The 20,489-nt window shown below is 40.9% G+C and overlaps 3 protein-coding genes and 1 long non-coding RNA gene across 8 annotated transcripts; 3 read left to right on the plus strand and 1 right to left on the minus strand.

Moving 5' to 3' along the window:
• Positions 1-1,066: 1,066 nt before the first annotated feature.
• On the plus strand, positions 1,067-4,518 carry LOC148316921 (thrombomodulin-like). The gene has a single exon (XM_088286455.1). It carries the CDS (start codon positions 1,246-1,248, stop codon positions 2,782-2,784), a length of 1,539 nt encoding a protein of 512 aa, XP_088142581.1. The 5' UTR covers positions 1,067-1,245; the 3' UTR covers positions 2,785-4,518.
• A 1,161-nt stretch (positions 4,519-5,679) lies between these two features.
• Positions 5,680-7,692, plus strand: LOC148316922 (thrombomodulin-like). The gene has a single exon (XM_088286028.1). The coding sequence runs from the start codon at positions 5,795-5,797 to the stop codon at positions 7,526-7,528; it is 1,734 nt and encodes a 577-aa protein (XP_088142154.1). The 5' UTR covers positions 5,680-5,794; the 3' UTR covers positions 7,529-7,692.
• A 2,163-nt stretch (positions 7,693-9,855) lies between these two features.
• Positions 9,856-19,742, minus strand: LOC148316923 (uncharacterized). Of its 2 annotated transcripts, XR_015840137.1 has the most exons (3): positions 19,069-19,742; positions 16,276-16,355; positions 9,856-10,577 (listed from the first exon to the last, which is right to left on the minus strand). It is a non-coding gene; the product is annotated as an uncharacterized LOC148316923 (long non-coding RNA). The 2 variants fall into 2 exon arrangements; XR_015840136.1 differs by lacking the exons at positions 16,276-16,355; positions 19,069-19,742 and adding an exon at positions 12,443-12,638.
• On the plus strand, positions 10,151-18,447 carry tlr5b (toll-like receptor 5b). Of its 4 annotated transcripts, none has more exons than XM_088286024.1 (5): positions 10,151-10,251; positions 12,116-12,266; positions 14,076-16,362; positions 16,521-16,609; positions 17,755-18,447. In XM_088286024.1, the coding sequence occupies exons 2-5, from the start codon at positions 12,198-12,200 to the stop codon at positions 17,980-17,982; spliced, it is 2,673 nt and encodes an 890-aa protein (XP_088142150.1). In that variant the 5' UTR covers positions 10,151-10,251; positions 12,116-12,197; the 3' UTR covers positions 17,983-18,447. The 4 variants fall into 4 exon arrangements, with proteins under 4 accessions (XP_088142150.1, XP_088142151.1, XP_088142153.1 ...); XM_088286025.1 differs by having other exon boundaries at positions 10,169-10,713; XM_088286027.1 differs by having other exon boundaries at positions 10,171-10,217.
• Positions 19,743-20,489: the final 747 nt, after the last annotated feature.

Genomic DNA, 20,489 nt, shown 5'->3' on the forward strand with positions numbered 1-20,489 from the left:
GTCCGACTAAATTTCTGCTATCTGTCACGCACAGAAACACTGCAGTTGCACGCTTTGTTGAACGATTGTAAGGATGGGAATATTACACTTGGGATATGCTGTTGAATGATCGAAATCCCGACTCCCAGTAATAACTTGAATACACAATCACAGCGTTGACTCAAAGTGAAAAAGAACAATCGTCTGTCAGATCTTCTTGAGCGGCGGCAACCTGCATCGAGAATATATCTTCACACGCGGTACAAGCACACCCAAAATAAAAACAATGTGGCACAATATTGTCGTGTTCTGTGGGACGGCGAGTTAGAAAAGTCAACCTTTTTTTTTATTTTTCCTATGCGAGGAGCTCCTCTTCTTCTCCGCTTAGCAACCCCGCAATGGGAATCCGTCAGTGACGGATTGTGAAATTCCGTTGGTACTGACGATTACAGTGACAAAGAAAACCCACTTACGTCTGTGTTTTGCCCATCATTTTTTTTTTACGTTTCTAGTCATTCGTCATTTATCCGCAAAACAGGCGTCTCGTCAGTACTGATGGATTTCATACCTTCAACTCACTCAAACCACTTAAACACAGTCTTCTTATTGGCCAACTGATGACACAGCATCGAGTTGAATTTTGGTTCACCTTGTGAAAGTGTATTAGCAAGATACTAAACTTCCCGTGGATTCTGATGCTGTGTCAATCAGTACAAAGTGAAAAAAGTTATTTGGAAGAAATTAAAATGTTCTAATTAGTAGGCCCACTTAAAATGCTCCAAATGATATTGCACTCATAATAACTAAGTTACTTAGATTTACTGTTTGGTTTTACAGAGTTGTTTTTAAGTACACGACCTAAATCAGCAGGTTGCACTTATTTTACCTGTCTTTTTTTTTTTTACATAGGTATGTGTTGAGATGTGACAACACAAGTGATCCTCCCATGATAGGATCTTCACTCATGGGGAAAGTATGCGTGTGCGTCGACGCGCGCGCGCGTATGCGTGTGCGTGTGTGTGTGTGTGTGTTAATGAGCCAGTATGTTTGTGATAAGCCTTTAGAGCTGCGGGGGAAGGGTTGAGAAAGCGGACCCACCAGAACTGAACTTCCTTCCTGTGCTGCTCCAACTATAGAGAGCAACATGCTTTTATAAATGGACGCTAAAATGAGGGGCTTCCAGTCTCCTCGGCAACTTTGCGTCGACGAACACAGAAGGCCGTCGTCCTTTTCACCCTCTCCATAATCTCGTCAAGCATCGTCACCATGATTGCTTTTCTGACGCGCGCGCTTCTCCTTTGCGGGCTGCAGGATATTGTTCTCTCTCTGCGCGGACATTGCAAAGATAATCAATGTTATGCGGTTTTTGTGGGACAAAAAGACTTTCAAGGAGCGCAGAAAAGCTGCCGAGATTCCAACGGAGATTTGTTGTTATTCCTCGATGTGGAAGCGCAGGGGCACTTACTGGCCGGCCTCACGGGGAGTTTTTGGTTCGACCCTTCTAGGACGGTCACCGACGCTCAAAACTGCACCTCGTGCAAGGTGTGGAGTGGAAGCATTTTGACGATCCAAACGACGCCGTGTGGCAATAAATTGAATGGGTACATTTGCCAGTACCCCAACGCGGACCCTTGTAGTGCCATCTCCGCAGTTGGAGACGTCCAGGTGACATATACAGCGCCGATGGGCTTTAAGGTGAACACCACTTCACTTCACTTCCCCCTTGGAACGTTCGCAGAAGAGGGGAAGCTGGGCGCCTACCATCCAGACGCGAGGTATTTGTGTTTCCAATCAAGTTGGCTGCAAGCGCCATGGAACTGCGAGGTGATGCAAGGCGGCTGCGAGTACCACTGCAACGACGCATCCACTTTCTGCATATGTCCGGAGAGAGAATATCTCCACGCCAACCTCATTACCTGCAGCGACAACCCGTGTGACCGTTGCGCGCACCTGTGTGACACCGCCAAACAGGAGTGCAGGTGCCTTGCAGGCTACACGCTGGCACCGGACGGGAAAAGCTGCGTGGACGTAGACGAGTGCGAGCAGTCCGATGTTTGCGTTTTAGAGGGCGAGGGATGCGTGAACACGCGTGGTGAGTACGAGTGCAAGTGCAAAGACGGTTTTGAGGAGGAGGAGGGCGCGTGCGTGGATGTGAGGATCTGTGACAAATGTGAGCACATGAAGTGCGTGAAATCCCACGGCATGTATGCATGCGAGTGTCACGAGGGGTTCAGTGTGTCCCCACTTGACCCCACGAAGTGTGAGATGTACTGCGATAAGCAGGACTGTCCGGCTAACTGCATCTCAAATCCTGTTCTGGAGGAGAAGGACATGCATCAGTGTTTCTGCCCTGACGGCTACATCCAAGACATCCGCAACAGCACTGCATACTGCACTGACATCAATGAGTGTGAGATTCTAAACCAGTGTGAACACACATGTGAAAACCTATTTGGGAGTTTTGTGTGTTCTTGTAACGAGGGCTATGAGTTGTTTGATGAGTACATGTGTGTGCATCCCGACGAAGGAGGATGGAGCCCGGTGTACCCCACGCCGGCGGAGCCACGTCCAGCCTCAGTGCCATCTTACGTAAAAGCAGGAAGCGTACTCGGCATTACCGTGTTCCTCTTGCTTTGCCTGGTGCTGCTCTACTTGCTAGTTAGGAACCTGGCCAGACGTTGCGGTAGTCTTGATCTTTCCTCCCTCAAAAGCCCGGATATCTTCTACCTGCAGCAAGTCACCACAGAGACATACAAGAGGTTATCTTTTGACAAGCAGTCAAAATGCGACTCACAAAGACTTTAATTGTAACACTGTTGATCCTTAAGATCGGGCACGTGCACAGATAAACCCCGAATGGTGCTTCACCACCAACCCTTTTTGCCCTGGATGAGAAAATTGTCCTTTTGACAGGGCCCTTTTTTTTCCCTTTTTCTTAAACGTGGTATCTCACAGTTCTGTGAATGCTCGCAAACTTTGTGAATGTTGGGGTTTGTTAAATGTTGCAAAATGTTGCTCAAACTTTTTTCCTGTCCCGAACGGGTTTTCATATCACAGAGAAATGTTGAATTTCAGTTTAAAAAAAAAGAAAGAAATTCCACCTCCTTTGTAAATAATTGTTACCAATTTTAGTGATGAACCTTTTGTTCCTTTTTTTTTTTTTTTTTTAAATCTTTTTATTTGTTTTAGCGCCTTCCCCTCAAAACGTCTGTGCACGTGTCTGCAACTATACGGTAAAATGTAACTGATGCTGGAACTTACATAAACCGCCATTGACGCTCATAAAACTAAAACACTGTTATGTTGATCTTTTAAATGGAAAACGAGTTTATTTTCATTCATGTGTTTGGCTTTTGGAGGTTCATTTTAAGTCGAATGATTACATTACACAATGATAAAGTCTCCCACTTGTATCTTTTAATCCTTAATAGTTTTAATCGATCTAATATTAAGGTACTTGAAAATGTATCCAAACCTTTATCTATCCATAATAGCACAATTGCTGTCGCTGTTCAACTCAAAATTTGGAGCCTATATATGAGCTTTTCATTGGGCAATATTTGGACTGCATTGAGAAATTAAAGAAAATGTCAAGAAATCTGACATTGAATCCCTGATATTCATCAAGACTTGGATCTGCACTGCAAATTTAAGGTCATAGAAATTGTTGTTTTTGTTGTTAACTGAAACAACTTCCTCTTTATCGAGTAATAACAGTGAAGTGCAAAAAAAAAAAAAGCCATAATATGCAACCCACTTTGGTATATTTGTTGTCCACTTATGCACAAATTAAGTAGAATTTATTTTCATTGTATGATTTGAATGTCTTCATCAATACGTTTGTGATTGGACTAGTTTTTGGTCCAGTTATAGATTTTTTTTTTTTCATGGTTTTGAAGGCAAACTATGAAGGATGTTTTAACGTGTTCTTGTGTATGATCATGACGTCTCTCAACAATATAGGACTCTGTCTTTTAAAACCACTAAGCTAAAATAGGACATTTACTGTGGTCAGTATTTGCTATTTACAAAATAGAGTGGATGTTTTCATGCTGTTCTCTGTGTAAAATAATACACACGCTGGTCATTTAATAACACTGAAAACTACAATTGCAATAATAAACTAAGTGTAGAATTAATACTTACCTCTCTGAAAATGTCAACGTATGTTTGCAGTTGGCTTGGATGCTATTTGATTATCAAAGTGTACCTAATGTAGCAGCTGATGAATTTGTAATTGTATCACAACTTGATAGACATTCCATGTTTGTATTCCAGCTGGAAATATTCATATATTCACATTACTGTCAAAAGGACCTTGAATGTAAAATTGTGCTGCTACGAGCTACGTAATTGCATCATTATGTGCCCAAAGTCATAAGAATGCAGCTGTAAATGTATGTGCCTTTATTTACAAATCAAATTTTGATTGTTGAAATGATCTAATATTACTGAGTGAACGATCAGATGTAAGAAAAGTCCAATTTGCTTTAAAAAGCATTTGATTTTCCTGAATAAAAAACAGATATGTCACAAGTATGTCAACTATTTCCATACAGCTTGCCTTGAATACATGAATTTGTTTAGAATAAGTGTTAATAATAATATAAAAATAATCCTTATTACTGATAGATAATATACTCAATTATTATATTAATTATGATTATTCCGTTTAGTATTAGTACTGCTTTATACATTTACTTTAGATGTATACTTGGGTAAATGAAAATTTAAATGTGCTTCATGAACCAGTTGTTGTATTTTTTGACTCCTGCAGATGTTCATATATTGGACTGAAAGAACACAATTTGTAAAGCCTTTATTTAAACCAACAGTGCCGTATGAAGGAGTCAAAAACAATACAACTGGTTCATGATGCACATTTGAAGCTTGATTTTCCCATCACTAGTAGGGAATCAACTCTACAGATTATGTTGGAAAAGTTTCAGGTCTGGCAAAAGATATGACATATTCCAAATACTTTACCTTAAACTTTAAAATATAAATTATTGACATTTGTAGCAAGTGCTAGTTAGCGCAACAAAGCAATTAAGTTGTTTGCTACAAAAGCATTTTTGAGCTGGTTTTACGTGAATCTTGACATTTGGGGAAAACAAAAGGAACAATTAGTCGTTGTGGAATATGAGAAAGCCAATTTTCACAACAGCAAAACTTAAAAGATCTTTTTGAACTGCCCAACTTTGTATCCAAGTTTGCTGTCTATAAACTTTTTTTTTTTTTACAGTGGAGATACCCACTGAAAGAATGAGGTATTGAATTTACTGGTAACACTTTATTTGAATGTGGGTTCATAAGACTGTCATAAGACTATAAAATGAATCCAGATGCTTTTATTGTGTGCAACTACTTGAAAGTAAATTGAGTACATTTTTTCAGTGTGATTAGACAGACAGACAGACAGATAGACAGATAGATTAGATAGATAGATAGACAGATAGACAGATAGACAGATAGATAGATAGATAGATAGATAGATAGATAGATAGATAGATAGATAGATAGATAGATAGAAAATTAACATCTGAATATTAAGGATGTCGAATAAATAGCACAAACGACTTTTCATATAACGGTACAGACTCCGCTCACTGGGAGGGGCAACAGCAACAAAGGGGAGTGGGCTAGCGTGCGCGATTGCGTGCGCAAAGCTGTGCGTAATTTACGGCCGTGGTCTTCGTTGAGGGCGTTTGAGAGGAGAAAGTTTCCTTGGAGGGCCAGTGAGCGCCGTAGAAGGCTGCTTAAGAGCCACTTCCTTCCTCTGCTCGGTCGCCAAAATGGAATGGGGAGATTATAAATGCGAGCCAAGCACTTTTTCCAACAAACACGCGTCTTGGCTGCAGGGACGCAAGACCACATGAACGCAAGATCGTGTTCGAATATGAAGGATGCCACGGGATTGTTCGTTGCCGTGGTGGCTGTCCTGGTGGGGGGACTCGGTGGGACGGATCCGGACGGTGGGCACTGCGTTGAGAGCAGCTGTTTCGCCGTGTTCCGCAAATCCGGTAACTTTGAAAGCGCACAGAATCATTGCAAAGAACGAAATGGGCTTTTAATGACCGTGAGTTCGTCTGTATCACATGATGTACTCACTAAACTTTTGAGGAATTTTTCGGGTCGATTCTGGATCGGTTTGCATCGTTTAACCGGCTGCCCGAACGCAACATCTCATCTTAAAGGCTATGAGTGGGTGACGAAAGACGCGGGAAATGATTTTGACAACTGGGCTCCCACTTTCGACAGCAGCTGCTCTTCTCCACGCTGCGTCACAGTTTCCGACGTGGACGGGCTCCAGTGGGTTCAGAAGCCGTGTGACGCGCAAGTCACCGGCTTCCTATGCGAGTACCACTTCAAATACTCGTGCACGAGAATGGATGTCATGATCACGGGGGAACCTCTGGCGTACAACACCCCCTTGGGTTTCGGGGGAGAAGATCTACTCTCCCTGCCGCCTGGAAGCATCGCCTGGCTAACGTCGAGCAAGCGCAAATTCATGTGCTCCGAAACTTGGCTGGAGGCTCCGTGGAGCTGCGAGATCCTCGAGGGAGGCTGCGAACACAAATGCGCCATGGATGACGATCACGAGCCTTCTTGCTCGTGCCCGCCCGACTTCTCCGTCAACCCTGTGAATAAAATCACATGCGACTTGGACGCGGGGGGGCCGTGCGCGCGGTTAGGGTGCGAGTACGCCTGCTTGGAGGGGGACGACGGCGTGCATTCCTGCGCGTGCGACCACGGCTTCAACCTGGCACCCGACGGTCAATCTTGCGTGGACTTTAACGACTGCTCGGATGAGCGTCAATGTCCCGGGGAGAACTTCCGGTGCGTCAACACCATGGGCGGCTTCAAATGCGAATGCGAGGACGGGTTCAAGATGATGGGAGAGTTGTGCGTGGATCAGAACGAGTGCGCATCTGCCCCGTGTGAGCACATGTGCGACAACACACCCGGGAGTTACAAATGCTCCTGCTACGTCGGATATAGAGTGGACCCGCTGGACACGAATAAGTGTGAGCTGCACTGCGGCGAGGAGGAGTGCATAGCGCAATGCGATCCAAACGACAAGTACCAGTGCTTCTGTCCTGATGGTTACATCGCGGAGGAGAGGGAGCACCACACCGTGTGCATAGACATGGACGAATGCGCAGACTCTTACTGCGAGCACGGCTGTAAGAACACTTACGGTGGCTATATTTGCTCTTGTCGTAAAGGATTCACGTTGGTCAATGAAGTGTTTTGCGCCAGAAATGAAGATGAAGATGACGAGGTGGAGGGCTCGGGGGAAGTCGCAACATCTCCAAACACTCCCACGGTGACGCCGCACGAGGTCGCTCCAACTCAGCAGCCCTCGGCGGTTACCGTCGGTGGGCTGGTGGCCATAATAGTGTGCTGTGTCATTTTTATTGTGGTGGTGGTCTTTCTGTCACAGCACATCCTAAACAAAAGGGAGAAAGTGGAAAGAGGGGCTGCGTATAAAGCCCCAGACGGTGGGGAGACCCACAGTTTACACGGGATGGGGAGTGACGCTTAATAAAAAAAAAGGAAAGAGGAGGCCATGGGTGGAGCATGACTTTTGAATGTAGAGCCTGGGATTTGACTCGCCTTTAAGAAAATCCACTTTAGGACTCCTTTTAATTCAGACAACGGCTGCGAGCACTGGTGGGACTAAAATACCACAGCCAACAAAATATAAAAAAAGGGAGAAGTGTTAACCATCAAGACGTCCACAGACTCTGTGGACGTCTTGATGGTTAACTCTGTTTTTTTCAAACATGAAGTTGGGCTGCATCTGCAGAAGAAGCAATGGGACGCATAAATGTACACACGAACTGGTTTTATGATGAAACGCAAATAAATAACATCTTCAATAGTTGGTTGTGCTGCTCGAAAATTTCACTGCCCGATTGTGCCACCAACTGGCGAAATGAGTGTACTGCAAACTAAACACAAATGAGTGCACTGTTTCCAAACCGCACATATTATATATATTTAATTGAATACAAAGCAGAGAAAATCGTGGTTATTGTTTTTTTGTATGCAGTAAATGGCAAAATATAGGTGAGGTTAATTGTCCAGCACTAAAAAAGCCCTTAATTTGATTTGAACATCGATTGAAAATGATTCAAATGTGCTAAACTGATGTCATTTCCCCTCTTCGTTTTCTTTTCATTTTAAATAATGTTAAACTAATATATATTTGTATTACATACTTAAAAAATATGTTTTCCCAAGATAAAAATAAATCTGATATATTTCAATGTAAATGTGCATTTAAACAATCCAATGAATTCCACAGCATTTCAGTTACGCTTCAGCTTTTCACTGCATTCGCACTGAAAAAGTCACTAGAATTCACTTACTTGAATGTTTTTGAGAAGGGAAATTTTCAATAAAAAAATAACGGCAGTTTATCACATATAATATGCAACAAAGGCGTATGTTCAAATTTAGCAAATTCAAAGGACTGTTTTTTTTTTCAGTGTATTAGATCTGCATGTAATTATAATTATATAATAACATAATAATTATACATCACAGAAATGATTGTATTTGGCCTTGAAAACATCACTTTGATAATAGAATTTTCTAACTTTGTGGCTTCTATAAAGTCCAGCATGCAAAATAATGTGAATTTTGATAATGATACTAAGCTCCAAACAAAAAAGTAGTTGATACACATTTCAGACTACATTTTACTGTGAAAAGACAGTATTTTGACCCAGGCAACAATTTGAGAGTAAAACATTCAAGAGTAAAATTTATTTTGAACATTTTTGGTTCGTCATGAAATGTCACTTGAATTGGAATATCCCAAGCTTTTTGTGAGCTGTGTAATTATAAGTAATTTAAAATAAAAGAGAAAGTGACCACGCAAGGAAATGTATCAGTTTTGTATGATGTTAAATAATTTTTAAAATGTCAGCTTTTTGTGCTGTGCTGAAATTCAGTTAAAAAATTAATGTCTCACAAATAAGAAATTCAGGTGGACAAATAAAATAAAAAACATCCATCCGGTTGTGCAAGTGAAGAAAACAATCTTGTCGATTTGATTACCATACCGAGTCTTACAGGTTTATCGGATTGTGAGGTCATCTTTTGCGGAATAAAAGGAAAGTGGCCCAAAGCACAACGACGGAGGCAAAGCAAGGCATCGGTGCAACAGCATTTCAAAAACTTAATAAGTTACGGGAAAAAAAGGCAGATTAAAGTACTGGGTAGCAAGATGAAAACCAAGTAGACTTTGACAAGACATGAGATGCCGGAGATATCTGAATTGGCTGACAGGAGGAACAGGGCCGATGAGACGTGTTTTTTTAAAATGTGGATTATGCATAATTTTTTTTTCATTGGAGCCCTCTGCAACTGTGATGTCATTTTCAGTCGACAGAAGTAACAAAATGGCTGCCCCCAGGGATGTATAAAAGCAGGTGGATTTTGCTGCTTAACTTAAAACGCAATATTAATCAGACTGCCATATTTAGACTAATGGAGACACATAGAATATATTATTGCAAAGAATCGTTTTGCAGTGATTCCTGTAAATAAAAGTACAAAACTACTACTACCACTTTGAACTGTACTTATGTAAGTACAAAATAATTATTATACAACTCAACTAAATATTTCATAATGACTCGTGAGAAAATTTCTTCCACATAGTTGATGAACGAGCATTGTTTCCCAAACTCTCGCTTTAGAATTAATTTAATTAATTAATTGTGTTCAAAGCACACACAGAATTTGTCTGTGGATGATTTAGCCACTCTTTAGCTCATAAGTCCCTTTTTAAAAAATACATTCACATTGAAGACATAAGCTCCTAAGTACGGACTGTCATCAAGGATGTGAGATGGACAGTACTGTCGTAACTAATTTAATAAGCATGTAATAACTATGTAAATGAAAACCATTTATGCAAAACTATAAAAAATAACAGGGTCCGATGAATTAATGATTCCCCCCCACTGGAAATAATGAAAAAAAAGGAAAAACTTAAACAGAACCGGTTCTTGTCATTTTTTCTGTTCAGGGAAATGCCATTGGGTATCCTTCAGTGAGAAATTATTTTATGCCTAAAGGCTTATATGCGGAAGTGTATGAAAAGATTGAAAGGGGGGGGGGGAACCCTCTTCTTCAGGATCTTGTCAGTGCATGTTGAGCAGCATTGTTGGAGCGAACCAGCTCGAGTGTCTTTGGATGCTTTCTGCAGCAGCCTGACTGTGAGGATCCAAAATAAAAAAAAAAAAATCTAAGGTATTTTCTCTGTACAGTTTTGGGGATTTTTGGTATCTTCACTTTGTCATATTATTGTGTTTTCTTTCTTCTTGCATGGTTAGTGTGTACACTCAGTTGGAGCATGGCACACCTGATTTGCATGCATGGCTTATCATTATCTCCAGAAAGGCCAGGCGGAGATTCAGTACTCTTCCAGAAAATGACAAGTTCATGTATGTAGCATGTTTCTCCACAAAGGTTTACCTCCATGGTTATCCAAAGTTTGTTTTGTTGGTCTTCCTCATGTTCTACTTCCTGCTTCTTGCGGTTTCCTGTCTGGACAGCCAGCCTTCTGCCACCGTCACCTGCAGAGAAGTTTTCCTGGCTATCAGGGTTTCACTTGATTTTTCGCTAAAACGGCTTAACCACTCAAAGGATTTCCTTGCATCCTCTCATTTTTCCGGACATAACCGCATGGAGCACAGTGATGGCGGAATTCAGGTAAAAATAACCCCCAATATGCACATGGATTGACCATAGTAGAGAGGGAAAAGGAAAAGGAAAAAGTTGCACAATGAACTTAAATGAGGCCATATTCTCCCATTTCCTCAGTGCCTGGACTAGTATGCTTTTCATTTACCTGGGATCTCTCAGACAGACTTCTGACACACCGACCCACTGTGAATCAATGTGGTGGCACCGCGTGAGTCACTGATGAGGGGGGCGGTCTGCAACTCACGGAATATGGAGTTTTCCCAGGACTTGAGAATGTCATTGAAACTATTGAAAAAGATAAACACTTTGAATTTGAAAGGCCTCTTTTATTGGAATTCATAAGTATTCCTAATATTGTAGTGAGGAACTTCACGTGTGATTGTACTGAATGATTGGGAAATGGTAGCATGTTAGAGGCCCAACAAAAACGTGTGCAGTTAAAAATTGCAACATGTTTCTTTTGACAGAGTGACACAATGAACAGAAGCCCTTCCGGTATTTCAAACTAAAGTACAAGTGAAACACTTTAACGTACACTGTGTGCCGCACACAACATTTTTTTTCCATTCACATACACGAGTGAAACACTTACACATGCGATAGAAATCCTTTTGCAAGTCCTACTGAAATGTGCTCATTTGCGTATTTTAAATTTACCTTTCACTCACGTATGTGAGTGAGAACATTTTCAGGTGTGTGAGAGATTTCATTCGTGTACATAAAAGCATTTCACTTTTCCATGTGAAAGTGTTTTGCTCTTAAACATGGCAAAATTATGTCATTAGGAATATTCAATCAGTCATTCTATATGCAAGGATGATAATATTTAATTGTGCTAATAGTAGTACAGTAATAGTAGGAGTTATAATTTGGAATTTTAAAAACTTAGTTAAAATCTATTGACTGACGTTTACTTGTTTTTTTTTCTGAACATTATCATCTTGTTCATGTGACACCTTTTTGATCATTAATTTCCTGGATCTGATAAATGGTACAAGCAGTTATAATGCAAAATTGAGAACACATTTTAAAGCATTATTTAAGGAGGAAATACACATCCCTTTTTAAAAGCGAGTTAATATAAATGGCCAAGCGGTGATTAGATTTGCTTGTCTCAGATAAAATGCAATGTGATAAGAGGGTGCAATGAACCATATTATGTTGACAGAGAGAGCTGAGGCATAATAGTGTGGGAGCGGCTGGAACCGGAGTAATTACAGTGAGGCCTATTGTTCGTTATCAGACAAATACGAACAAATTAAACTGAAATGAAATTTTAGTAGAGGAGTTCATTTAAGGAGATGGCTGGTTTTTATGAGTGTGGCAAGCTGTACCAGTCAACTACGAATCAATGCAAGGCAAACAGTCTTACACAATTTCCTCCTCTTTATGTACCCGACTGACTCAGGCACTGAGCTCGAGTGGAGTCGCTTTTGCAGAAAGCCGCTGTGGCCACAAAGATCACCTTCAATGTGTGCCATAACAGGATAATGGACTGCGGAAAGCGCAACTTTTGGATGCTGGTTCTTCAACTGGTCTTCATTTGCGTGAATTTGCAGGTAAGGTGTCACATGCTTCACTCAATGCCAATTGTGTGTGTGTGTGTGTGTGTTTTAAGCATTGTAGCAGCGCTGCTCGGAAGTTGGTGGATTATTTACTATGGCTCTTCAATTATTTTAACAAAAACTGAGGACGACATATTTATGCACTTTACACACTACGTGTGGTCACTTACCTCTGAGAACATCCTGTTCGAAGCGTCTCAATGGCGAGGTTCTGTTTAATCATTAGGAGTCGCCTTGATCTGTCAAACTGAGAAATGGCTGGAGCGCCAAATTCAAGATACCACCCCCCTACCTCCCATACATGCACTGTAGTGTAATGGCTTAGCATGCTTTGTGAATGGTGTTGTTTTAAGTTTCGTACCAACAGTACTGGATTTGAAATAACCCCCAAAGTAGACTAAAACGCTACCAATTGATTTCAAACTGATATTTGAACAACTTGTTAAGTGTTGGAGCATATGCACTCGATGTCGCAAATGGGCCCCTCGCGCAAATTCGGTTCACCCTAGGACGATGGTGGTATTGGCGGACTTTTTTTTTTTTAGTTCGGGTGTTATTTCCAGTTTTTAGAGTATTTTTAGAGCAAACCTGCCATTTAAATAGTGAATTTACAAAAATCTACATCTGTATATAAAAAAATATTTTTTTTTTTTCACCCTCAATTGATTCGTCCCCATCTTGTCTGCAATTGGTATTCTTACAACTGCAACATATTTATTGAAAAATAATTGTGAATGAGAATGCTTGCTAAACTTACATGGAATTTTACACAACATTCAAAAAAGGACTGGACTAGCATTGAAAAAAATCATCACTGGACTTTTTAGTTTGATCGGACAATATCGGACATTACTCTAGAGTGCAATATCGGTATCGGATCGGAAGTGGAAAATGTATCGGGACACTGCTAATAAAAAGAGAGTAAAACGGAAGTTTGTACACTTGTGCATCACTCATAGTATCAAATAAAGACAAAAATGAACTGACGATATACAGCAGTAACTGAAAATTACATCACTAATGTACTGAAACTTAAGTACACGGATAGCCCACAGTCCACCTGACGGAAATTGACAGGGGTGGGCATTTTACAAAATTTTGCTGGTCGGTCATTCATATCCATCATTATTCCCTGGCGAGCTGAATTGTAATTGTCAGTCTGTCAGAAGTCCGTCGTTCTGTCAAGCCGTCTCCCCAACCTCAACAATGTGTATTTTCTTTTTTAAAAAGTCAGCAAAACGGGCGTCCGTCAGTTGCCATTAACGTACATGGTTAGTGACAATCACACTAACACGTGAAACCCCACACTTGTAATTTTTAAAGAGTCTCCCTTGATTCTGCAATTGTCAGCAAAACGGGCGTCCATCAGTGTGGACTGACAGATCGGTCCGTCATTCTGACGGATTTCCGCCCCTATATAAATTAGATGCCTCTATGTCGCTGAATAATGATGAATCGCCAACCTGCTGTGATAGAGAGGCCATATGCGTCAATAAAAGGTCTGTCGCCAGCCCACCACGGGAGGTGGACAAAAAAATTTGGGATGCCAGCTTGCGTGGAAACATTTGATGCATAAAAATTGGCCATTCGCCCCATTCTCGAGTGTGCTTCGCACACCTTGTGGAAAGATTATAGTGCATATCCTGAAAGTTTGGGGCTGTCGTCTTACAGGAGCATTAAGATATGTTACTATATATTTGCTGGTGTTACGATTATATTACTACGTTGGAGATAAGAATACAACACATTCCAACTTGTGATTCCTGGCATAGTACAATAAAATGATTTATTTTCTTTCTACAGGTTGTCACGTGTAACCCAGCTTGTAAAATATATGGCCTTGTCGCCGCTTGTCACGGACAGAATCACACGTGGGTGCCTGATCTGCCTCCAAACATTACCTCCCTCTACTTGGAGATGAACAGAATCCCTGAGATCAATAGCACGTCACTCAAAAATCTGGAACAGCTGCGTGAGTTGGATCTGGGGAAGCAGAATGTGAAGCTGGTGATAAGGAACAACGCCTTCGTCAGGCAAAAGCAGTTGGTTCGCTTGGTTCTTGGCGACAATGTTGGGCTTCAACTGGAGCCGCGGGCATTTGCAGGGATGGTCAGTCTGAAATTCCTCTTCTTGGACCACTGCGGTTTGACCGACTCCATAATGGCGCACAGTTACCTCGAGCCGCTCCTATCTTTAGAAACGCTTAATCTTTTTGGCAATGTTATGGAAAAACTCAAACCTGGACTTTTCTTTCAAAACCTCTCTAAGTTGACAGAGATAAACCTCATGTTGAATAAGATTGAACAACTATGTGAAGGAGATCTCATTGGGTTCAGAGGGAAGTACTTCACATACTTCAATTTAGACTCCAATCACTTGTACAAAATGGCCACTAGCAATTTCGACTGGGGAAAATGCGGAAACCCGTTTCGAGGAATGGGCTTCAATATTCTTGATTTATCAACCAACGGGTTCAATGTGACCGCAACCCAACAATTTCTCAAAGCAATACAGGGGACTCCCATTGCTCATCTCATATTCTCCGGATATTTGGGGAAAGGTTTCTCACATGACAATCTAGCAGATCCGGACAGGCGCACATTTGAAGGTCTTGCAAACAGCGGAGTAAACATTTTTGATGTGTCTAAAAACCGAATATTTGCCTTGCAGAGAGCCGTATTCAGCCCTCTGAAGAACGCGATTATAATTGATGTCTCACAAAACAAAATCAATCAAATCAATGACCAGGCTTTCAGTGGTGTGCAGGGAAATTTAAGATTGCTCAACTTGTCGTTCAATATTTTAGGAGAAGTTTATTCACATACGTTTAGCAGTCTGACAGAGCTTCGGGTTTTGGACTTGTCTTTTAATAACATTGGAGTGCTGGGATTTCAAGCTTTTGAAGGCCTTCCCAAATTACGAGCGTTATATATGACAGGAAACTCCCTGCGGACTTTGGGGTCTCCCGCATCACTGCCAAACCTTGAATTTCTCCTTCTGGGTGACAATCGGTTGGTTGATCTATACAATATAGATCAACTCAGCATCAACCCGATTCACGTGGACGTGACAAATAACCGATTAACAAACCTTGAGGACGTTTATCTCATTTTAACTCATTTCAAGCATCTGAATAATTTCTTCTTTGGTGGTAATTTCATGAAGTGGTGCACACTCGGTCAGAATGTCTCAATTCCTCTTAATCATAGTTTACAAGTATTGGATCTTCATGATAGCTCTCTGCAGTTGATTTGGACTCAGGGGACATGCCTTGATGTGTTTAATCATCTCGAAAATCTGCTCGGTCTAAATTTAAGCTTCAACTCCCTCATGAGTCTTCCAAAGGGCATTTTTGACGGTCTCAGCTCCGTCGTTGAGATTGACCTGTCATCCAATGCCCTGACTTATCTGGATCCAAATGCTTTTCCCAACAGTCTGAGAAACCTTGACCTTTCCAACAACTTCTTGGCCAACCCAGACCCAATGATCTTTGATTCCCTCTTCCTCCTCAGCCTTTCGGGAAATCGCTTTTACTGTGACTGTCATCTCGAGAGCTTTCTGATGTGGATGAATGAGACCAATGTAACCTTAATCAGTCGAGAGGATTACCGATGCGAGTTTCCGGCTTTTCACTATGACCTCCCTCTGCTCAACTACTCCCGGATCGTAGAACAATGTGAGGTCGATGATGAACTGGCGGTCCAAGGGCTTAAATTTGCGCTGTTCATCTTATCTGCCCTCCTCATTCTCACCACCACACTTTGTGGCATCGCTTACGCTCGTCTCCGTGGATGCATATATATTATTTACAAAAAAGCTGTCGGGAGGGTTCTTGAAGGTCCCAAAGCCCCACCTCCTGTGGAGGACGCGCAGTATGACGCCTACCTGTGCTTCAGCAACACGGACTACATGTGGGTGGAAGCTGCTTTACTAAAAAAGCTGGACAACAAATTTTCTGAGGAGAATATCCTGCAGTGTTGTTTCGAAGCCAGAGACTTCCTACCTGGTGAGGACCACCTCTCCAACATTAGAGATGCCATCTGGGGCAGCAGGAAGACTGTGTGTGTCGTCTCCAAGGAGTTCCTGAAAGGTACAGTTTCATGGAAATCTTACTGACCGTTCTGACAACTGGTATTTACCTATGCAGGCTTAATTGAATAATCACGCTCCTCACTAAAGGGAACATGCACTGTAATCGTAGCCAAACGCAAAGGTTTACACATCTAATTGTACTGTCCCCTTCTTCAGATGGCTGGTGCTTGGAGGCGTTCACCTTGGCTCAGGGCCGCATGCTGAATGAGCTCAGGGATGTTCTGATTATGTTGGTGGTCGGGAAGGTCAGTGCTAAGTTCCCCACGGATATTCTCTGTTACTGTTTTTGTTCTGTGTGCTCATTAGCCTTGCGCCGTCATGTGTTAAAATTAATATGGGGGGGGGGTCAGGAAGAATTCTAGGAGGGAAATAATATGCTGAATGCAGAATTTCGGCTCATGAGGCGAAGACAAAAGAAGAGAGTGGAAGGTTATGATCCAGAAAACAATAGTTGTAAGGTGGAGGCGCAGTTAGGAGCTTATTATTATAAGAACAGACTCGAGGCAATTAGTGGAGCCAGGTTTCAAAGCAAACAAGGTTTGCAGCATTTATTTGTTATGCATCACGTAAGTGGAATAAACTGCCAACAGAAGTTCATAAGGTCAAAAACTATGCTTTACTGCAGGGGATGGCAAACTTTTTGATTAGTGGGCCACAATGGGTACTAAAATTTGACCCGACCAGGAGCAGATGGATGGAGTGTTTTGGTAACCTCACATCATTGGAGAAAAAAAATACATTTAATTTTAAATTAAAATTAACTAAAGCATTACAACAAAATATTTAGAAACAAAAACATTAACAAGGTTTATTCATTTAAATATTTTTTCAAGTCAAGCCGGATTAAAACGTGTGGCCCCAAGACCGTAGTTTGCCCACACCTGCTTTACTGCATAATTTTGATTAAGGTCTTTAAACATCTTTTAACAACTTTCAATTTCACTGCCTTTACTTTTAGAAAGCTACTTTTTATTTCTTTATTTTGCTTTTTAATGTTAAATATTTTGTACCTACGTTCAGGTTCTTTTAATAATTCTTTGTAAGCTACTTTTTCCTCTCTTTGCTTTGCCTTTGGATGCGTTTAGCTGTTTGGATGAAAAAATATGCTTTTAGGTGGTTCCAGTTGTTCATGTTACAAAGTTTTTGTAACTTGTAATTTTGGTGTTCAAATTACAACTACGTCAGTGCAGTTCAACTTTAGTTCTTTGAATTATTCAACCCGAAAAAAAACGGGCAAACAGCCACCTAGTATGGACTGCATGAGTTCAACTTCCGAGGGTCATCTATTCAAAATAAAAAAATGCTTGTGTCATCAGAAAACACAAGAAGTAAAACATTTAAATAAAACACAAAGATACACCAAGTTAATACTCTCTATCCTGATGTAAAGGTGGCTCACTACCAGCTGATGAAGTACAATGCAGTCCGGGCATTCGTCCAGAGGAGGGAGTACCTCATCTGGCCAGAGGACCCACAAGACCTAGCGTGGTTTTATGAGCGCCTCGTCTCTAAGATACTCAAAGACACTGTGGTAAAGAAATGCGACGAGGACGCGCCAAAGCCTGACATGCAACCTGGAAACGATATCCAACTGGAGAACATTGAAGAACAGCAGTGAACTGTCAAAAAGAGTATCGAATGAAAAAGCACTACTGATGGCGTATGTGAGAAGTGGGCTTCGTACATGCTATTGTTATCAATTTCGCTAGCTTGTGTGTTTGATAATAACGTAATGCAACCGAGACAATAATCATCTTGACATGTGACAGGCGCAACATCCATCTGTGCGGCCCGTCGTGACCCGGTCCAAAGTGGCCCGCAGCCCTGCTATTGGGGACCACTGGCCTAAAGTATTCCAAATTTGTTTGTATTTCTCAAGCCATTTCTGATAGATTTGTGTTGGTTTCATGACAGGACCCATGTTTTGTTTTATTTAACTATTTATTCTAATTTGGCAAAAATCATGAAGACCAATTGTGTTTATATTTTTTTTTCATGAGAACGTGTGGTTGTAAATATTACAGTTTTGTTGAATGTGGCTTAAATATGGCCTCTATAAATGGACATTTTAAGAGTTCCAAAATCATTGTTTGTTTTGTGCCTCAATACACTCCACAGGTTGTTTTTGCAATAAGAATAATTATTCCAAATTAAATCATCCGATCTATTGCCATTTAATATTATTAAATATTTATTTTAAATAATCGTGAATAAAATTCTGAATAACTGCATTCAAATACTATTTTAAAAAATCAGAGTGAATGCGAACACAAAATGGCTTTATGGTTAGATGAGTTTGCAGGGTTCGCGGTTAACCGCTTCCCGATTGCCCGGGGCAAGTGAAATTTGGCCACGGGCAAGGTAAAATTATGGGCAACTTGCCCGAACGGGCAAGCATTTTTTTAAAGCAGCCAAATATCTTTAATTTCGACGAAAACGGTGGTGTGATCTGTTTGTGTGCACTGTATGGTGATGGTTTAACCCAGACACCCCTTATGTTGTGGTATGGTCCATTGGCCTTATCCGGGGCAATGGGCGGGCGCTACGGGGATCAGTTAGTTCAGTGAATGTCAAGTTAAAGTGGACGTCAATAAATCCCGCAGTATTGGAACTCGCTGTAGTAGCATCCTCATTTGAAGTTTGAAAAACACAACAAAAACCTACGACATTTCGGCCGAAAATTGACAGCCGGAAGTTTTCTTACCTTCTGCGCATGTTTACAAGTGGCGACGAGTTCGTTCAAATCCGAACATTTCGGATTCCTCTGACATGACTAAAATAGCTCGAATATTTTTAAGTAGACAATTCAGTTGTGAGTAAGGAAGGGAGTAATATTTGATTATTGGCTGTTAATTCATTAGCTCCATGATGTGACCTGACATAGTGTCAGTGACTGTGTTCTGTTTATGCTATGAAACTTATGGAGGCAGCGCCACAGGCACTGGTCTTAAAGGAATACACAAATTTCCCACACTCATAATTTACTCATGTGATTCCTCAATTAATACGCTCTCCTGGACTTAAAATTGATCATCTGGATTGCTGTAATATCATTTTCTCAATTTAACATGCAGATTTGTTAATTATTAAAACTACAATTAACATTTTCAATAACTGCACAGGATGATACATTTGCTGTTGTGAGTAGGGTTTCATGGTTGATGATGAAAACAAGATTATCAGATTATATGTTTATTTACATTTGTGGCGCACATTTTACAACCATAAACATTTTATTCTTAGAGAAAAAAAATTGTCACTTGCCCAAGTCGGGCAAGTAATTTGGCCACTCGGGCAAGGCAAATTTTAGTGGCACTTGCCCTATGGGCAAGCAGTTTTTAAAGTTAACCGCGAACCCTGGTTTTTGTCGTTAAATTATTTTGAATAGGATGGATAATGTTGATGAAAAAGAACGCAGGCGCTCAAACTTCTTGCCGGTGCAGTTTGATAACTATTTTCAATTCAAACTGGAATAATAAATTAAACCAGTTCAAATCAAACTCTAGATAGATAAAAAAAATAATCTAGTTTTGTGGTTTTGACAATTTATTGCATTTTATTTATAACTTCATGATGTTTCAGTTTATGGCATCTGGGCCGGAAGGGAGGCAAATAATTTTTAATATTCTCCACCCCTTACTTTGAACAATGGTTTAATATCTTGCTTTTTAATCCAAATTAGCACTGAAAAGAATAGTATTTCCCCAAGAGCACATGTTGGTTGGGAGAGTACTGCTGGGGTCACCGACCTCCTTTTAATGGCCAAGTTAGTGAAAACAGGAAGCTACTGGGAAGAGGAACGCTTCCGTCCTGTTTCCGCTGCCTGCAATCTGGAACCAGCTTTCGACAACATGACACTGCAGATTTGTGCAGGGTATATTTAGAAACGGACTAACTGAAATTTAGGGTGTTGCACAAATGCATCCTGTCATTCTGTTTTGCTTGTTTAAAAGTGTTTAACAAAACAATGTGATTCAAAATTTAATCTCATCTGGAATTCTTATTTGCTAAATTTGTGAGCTATTCGTTAAAATCGCAAATGAAGCGACAAATGCCAAAATGAAGACAAAAAAAAAAAAAAAAAACAGAAATCAGTAATGAACCCAATGCAATGCAAGGAGATAC

The sequence above is a fragment of the Idiotropiscis lumnitzeri genome, chromosome 21 (assembly GCF_059441095.1).
Source record: "Idiotropiscis lumnitzeri isolate Australia: NSW breed Sydney's pygmy pipehorse chromosome 21, RoL_Ilum_1.0, whole genome shotgun sequence".
In the NCBI taxonomy this organism is placed as follows: domain Eukaryota; kingdom Metazoa; phylum Chordata; class Actinopteri; order Syngnathiformes; family Syngnathidae; genus Idiotropiscis; species Idiotropiscis lumnitzeri.

Coding starts and splice junctions, on each gene's coding strand:
- tlr5b (XM_088286024.1), top strand. CDS start 12,198: ATGGACTGCGGAAAGCGCAACTTTTGGATGCTGGTTCTTCAACTGGTC. Junction 16,363..16,520: donor CTCCAAGGAGTTCCTGAAAG/GTACAGTTTCAT, acceptor CCCCTTCTTCAG/ATGGCTGGTGCTTGGAGGCG. Junction 16,610..17,754: donor TTATGTTGGTGGTCGGGAAG/GTCAGTGCTAAG, acceptor CCTGATGTAAAG/GTGGCTCACTACCAGCTGAT.
- LOC148316921 (XM_088286455.1), top strand. CDS start 1,246: ATGATTGCTTTTCTGACGCGCGCGCTTCTCCTTTGCGGGCTGCAGGAT.
- LOC148316922 (XM_088286028.1), top strand. CDS start 5,795: ATGCGAGCCAAGCACTTTTTCCAACAAACACGCGTCTTGGCTGCAGGG.